Genomic DNA, 5,571 nt, shown 5'->3' with positions numbered 1-5,571 from the left:
AGAAGGGCCCAGTTTGCTTGGGGGAAGTGGTGGAAGGGACTGAAATTCAGCAGACAGTGGAGCAAGTGCCATTGTTCCCTCTCAGACCCCTTCCCCACATATAGAATCACAACACAGCAACATGGGTTGCCCCACCCTGGTGAACACCTAAGGCTCCATTCCTTACTACATAACAGGCGCGTCAAGACAAAAAAAAATGGCCCAAATGAAAGAACACAACAAAGCTCCAGAACAAATACAACTAAGCAACAAAGAGATTGCCAACCTATCAGATGCACAGTTCAAAGCACTGGTGATCAGGATGCTCACAGAATTGGTTGAATTTGGTTGCAAGTTAGATGAAAAAATGAAAGCTATACTAAGTGAAATAAAGGAAAATGTACAGGGAACGAATAGTGATGGGAAGGAAACTGGGGCTCAAATCAACAGTGTGGACCAGAAGGAAAAAAAAAAAACAACCAAACAGAAAAGAATAAAGAAATAAGAATTCACCCCTGGCTGGCATAGCTCAGTGGATTGAGCGCGGGCTTGGGAACCAAAGTGTCCCAGGTTCGATTCCCAGCCAGGGTACATTCCTGGGTTGCAAGCCATAACCCCCAGCAACCGCACATTGATGTTTCTCTCTCTCTCTCTCCCTCCCTTCCCTCCCTAAAAATAAATAAATAAAATCTTAAAAAAAAAGAAATAAGAATTCAAAAATATGAGGAGAGGCTTAGGAACCACCAGGACATCTTGAAATGTTCCAACATCCAAATTATAGGGGTACCAGAAGGAGAAAAGGAAGAGCAACAAGTGGAAAAGTTATGTGAACAAATAATAAAGGAGAACTTCCCCACTCTGGCAAAGGAAAGAGACTTCCAGGAAGTCCAGGAAACTCAGAGTCCCAAAGAATTTGGACCCAAAGAGGAACACACCAAGGCACATCAGAATTATATTACCCAAGATTGAAATGAAGGAGAGAATCCTAGAAGCAGCAAGAGATAAAGGGACAGTTACCTACAAAGGAGTTCCCATCAGACTGTCAGCTGATTTCTCAAAAGAGACCTTGCAGGCAAGAAGGGGCTGGAAAGAAGTATTCCAAGTCATGAAAGGCAAGGACCTACATCCCAGGTTGCTCTATACAGCAAAGCTTTCGTTTAAAATGGAAGGGCAGATAAAGTGCTTCCCAGATAAGGTCAAGTTAAAGGAGTTTATCATCACCAAGCCCTTATTTTATGAAAAGTTAAAGGGATTTATCAAAGAAAAAGAAGATAAAAACACGTACAGTAAAATGACAGCCAACTCACAATTATTAACATCCACACCTAAAACAAAAACAAAAACAAAAGCAAAGAACTAAAACAGGAACAGAACCACAGAAATGGGGATCACATGGAGGGTTAGCAACAAGGGAGTGGGAAGGGGAGAGAGGGGAGAAAGGTACAGAGAATAAGTAGCATAGATGGTAGGTAGAAAATAGACAGGGGGAGGGTAAGAATAGTATGGGAAATGTAGATGCTAAAGAACTTACAAGTATGACATATGGACATGAACTAAGGGTGGGGGGAATGTGGGTAGGAGGGGGTGTGCAGGGCAGAGGGGAGTGAAGGGGGAAAATGGGACAACTGTAATTGCATAATCAATAAAACATATTTTTAAAGTACTGATTTTAAAAACTAATAACTTAAAAACTGCCACACACACACACAAAAGAAAATGGTCCACAAAACATTCTCCTTTCCTTCTGAAGGTTTTACAATGCATTGTAATCATTAACCAGTCCTTTACTACTAAACTTAAGAGGCCAATTGAGACAAACAATTGTGAAACTATTCTTCCACAACTGATTAAGACTGGGGTGGCAGGTGTTGGGGATAATATTCATGTAGCCTTCTAAACTTTCTGGGCAGACTTGGTGACTTTGCCAGCTCCAGCTGCCTTCTTGTTCACTGCTTTGATGACACCAACAGCAACTGTCTCATGTCACAAACAGCAAAGCAGCCCAGAGGAGGAAAATCAGAGAAGCTCTCAACGCACATGGCTTTCCAGGAACCATATCTACAATGGCAGCATCATCAGATTTCAAAAACTTTGGGCCATCTTCCAGCTTTTTCCCAGAGCAAATCAATCCTCCCCTTCAGTTCAGCAAATTTGCAAGTGATATGAGCTGTGTGACAATCCAGAACAGGTGCATTATCCAGCACTGATTTGGTCTGGATGGTTGAAATAATCACCTGAGCTGTAAAGCCAGCAACTTCCATTGGTGGGTCATTTTGCTGTCACCAGCCACATTGCCACGATGAACATCTTTGACAGACACTTTCTTGACATTGAAGCTCACATTGGCCCCAGGAAGAGTTTCACTCAAAGCTTCACAGTGCATTTCAACAGACTTTACTTCAGCTGTAACATTGACTGGAGCAAAGATAACTACCATGCCAGGTTGGAGAACACCAGTCTCCATTCAGCCCACAGAGACAGTACCAATGCCACCAATTTTGTAGACATCCTGGAGAGGCAGATGCAGGAGCTTGTCAATTGTACAAGTTGGTGGCAGGATACAATCCAGAGCTTCAAGCAGTGTGGTTCCACTGGCACTGCCAACTTTATGGGTGACTTTCCATCCTTTGAACCAAAGTATGTTGGCACTTGGCTCCAGCCTATTGTCACCATTCCAACTAGAAATTGTCACAAAAGCTGTGTCAGAGTTGTAGCCAATTTTCTTAATGTAGGTGCTGGCTTCTTTAACAATTTCCTCATATCTCTTCTGGCTGTAGGGCAGCTCAGTGGAATTCATTTTAACACCAACAATCAGCTGTTTCACACCCAGTATGTAAGCCAGGAGGGCATGCTCACGGGCCTGCCCATTCTTGGAGATAGCTGCTTCAAAGTCACCAACACCAGCAGCAACAATCAGGACAGCACAGTCAGCCTGAGATGTCCCTGTAATCATGTTCTTGATAAACAGTCTGTGTGTCCCGGGGCATCAATGATGGTCACATAATACTTGCTGGTTTCAAATTTCCACAGGGAGATATCAATGGTGATACCATACTCAAGTTCAGCTTTCAGTTTATCCAAGACCCAGGCATACTTGGAGGAGCCCTTCCCCATCCCAGCAGCTTTCTTCTCAACTTTTTCAATGGTTCTTTTGTCAATCTCACAGCATCTATAGATCAGATGGCCAGTAGTGGTAGACTTGCCAGAATCTACATGTCCAATAACCACAATGTTGATGTGAATCTTTTCCTTTCCCATTTTGGCTTTGATTTAGTGGTGGTTTTGCTGTGTTCTGGCGACAAACCCATTGCAAAAAAAGCTAAAGTCTTGACTTTATGCTATTCTTTTAGTTCCGTGTGCTTTCACCACTTTGATTGTGACACTTCATCTCCCATCTCCATATAGACATTTAACCCAGTTCCCTGTAACCCATAATTCAACAACTGGCTCCTCCTCTGCATCCTCTATTCTTTGCTTTCCTGGCAATCCACAGATCATAGATGGGACTTCTCATTTCATTTCTGATAAATGTATAACTTTGATACCTTGTGATTGCCCACATTTTACCCTTTACACTTAGCTATATAGTCAAAAGAATATTTGTGAGGTTTTATCTAATATGTTATTCTTGTTTAATGTAATTACCCACACTACTAAAAGTGCTATCATCTTTTCTCTCTGTTGTTCCTTGTATCATTATATAACGCTAGCATTCATCCTATTCAATATCTCATCATAATATTTCAATTCGTACTTGAAATTTTATAGTATAATATTTTATGCACCTGTGAGTATGGTAATCAGTAGTTTATGCTACCAGTTTATAGAAAACTAAATAATGGTTTTTATTATATCATAAAATTTAATTATGTGGGATTATACTCATCTACAAATCAATGTACAAGATGTATATTTTCTTTTTTTTCATTGAGACAAATCTCCTACAAGAGGTTGAGTAAAAAACAAAGGAAACAAACAAGTCAATTAAGGTACAATGTAAGCAAAACTAAAGAGGACTGAAAAACATAATGTAACTGAAATATAGATTATTAAACAGTAAAAAAATTATAAACTTCAGTGGAAAGGTTTAGCAGCCATTCATCTTTTATTTTAACTTTATTTATTGACTGCTAGTTTATTTTACTTAAGAATGATGCAATTCTTTTTATCAAGTCATTGAAGGCTTTCTTCACTTGCTTATTTCTCAGTGTATAAATAAAAGGGTTTAACATAGGTGAAATAGAGGAAATGAGCAGTGAAACCACTTTATTAATAGTCACCTCTTCCTTTGCGGTAGGATTCATATAGATGAACATGCATGCACCATAGGTGATGGAAACCACAATCATATGTGAAGAACAGGTGGAAAAGGCCTTTTTTCTTTGCTGGGCAGATGGAAATCCTAAAATTGTCTTAATAATGTAACTATAGGATAGAACTACACACATAAGAGTCAAAGTGAAGGTCAGCGCAGCACAGATTAAAACACTTTGTTCCATGATCCATGTGTCTGAACATGATATCTTCAGAAGAGGATCAGCATCGCAGAGAAAATGATCAATGACATTCAAATCACAGAATTTCAGATTTAGCCCCAGACTAAGTGGGGAGGTTATGACCAACAATCCAGCCAACCAACAGAAAAAAGTGAGTCTCCTGCAGACTTTGCTGCTCATGATGGTCACATAGTGCAGGGGCTTGCAGATGGCCACATAGCGGTCATAGGACATGGCAGCTAGGAGGAAAAATTCTGTTAATGCAAAGAGGTCGGTAAAAAACACTTGGATTACACAGGCATTGTAGGTAATGACCTTGTCACCTGTTGCTATGTTATACAAGTATCGGGGAATACAGGCAGATGTGAATGAGATCTCTAAGAAGGAGAAATTTTGCAAAAAAACGTACATGGGTGTCTTAAGGTGGGGATCCACAGAGGTGAGAGTGATGATGGTCAGGTTTCCAGTGACACTCAGCATGTAGGTGAAAAATAGAAAGATAAAAATCAGAACTTGCAGCTGAGGGTCTTCTGTCAGTCCCAGCAGAATGAATGTTGTTACTGTATAGTTTTTCATCACTGATTACTTCTGTCCAATCTGTATGCCCAATAATTAAGATAGATTACTATATAGATCACATATCTATATAAAATGTAATTTTAATTAATTTAACTTAATCAGCTCTAGTAACCTTTACTATATTTCATATTATATTTTATTTCTTTATTCATATTATATTTGAATCTTCTATGGATATTGGATTTATTTGCTAATGTGGCATGATGTCATGGGTAATGAAAGTGTCATTTGGCTCCTCCCAAAGTTTTTCTTATTCAGAGCTAAGTAAAAGAATAAATTACATTATTTAAGTTATGTTTTTAGTTAACAATTTGGTCCTTGTCCATTATTATTCTTTAATAATTTGGACTTGCTCTGTAGAATCTTACCAGAAATTGGAGTCTCTTCTCTAGCTTTATAATAAGATATTTTCCTTTTTTTCCAAATCCTCAAAATAGTCTTCATTCAACATTTTTAGTATAAAAAAATCCACAAGTGCACCACAGTGTAGAGAGAGACATACAACTCTGGACTTCCA

The 5,571-nt window shown here is 39.2% G+C and overlaps 1 protein-coding gene and 1 pseudogene across 1 annotated transcript; both read right to left on the bottom strand.

Annotated features, from left to right (window-relative positions):
• Positions 1–1,641: 1,641 nt before the first annotated feature.
• Positions 1,642–3,289, bottom strand: LOC114513775 (annotated as a pseudogene).
• Positions 3,290–4,109: 820 nt separating this feature from the next.
• LOC114512998 (olfactory receptor 6C2-like) lies at positions 4,110–5,064 on the bottom strand. The gene has a single exon (XM_028532106.2). The coding sequence runs from the start codon at positions 5,049–5,051 to the stop codon at positions 4,110–4,112; it is 942 nt and encodes a 313-aa protein (XP_028387907.1). The 5' UTR covers positions 5,052–5,064.
• Positions 5,065–5,571: the final 507 nt, after the last annotated feature.

This window comes from Phyllostomus discolor, chromosome 2 (assembly GCF_004126475.2).
Source record: "Phyllostomus discolor isolate MPI-MPIP mPhyDis1 chromosome 2, mPhyDis1.pri.v3, whole genome shotgun sequence".
Taxonomy (NCBI): Eukaryota; Metazoa; Chordata; class Mammalia; order Chiroptera; family Phyllostomidae; genus Phyllostomus; species Phyllostomus discolor.
This window is presented reverse-complemented; position numbering and strand designations above follow the sequence as displayed.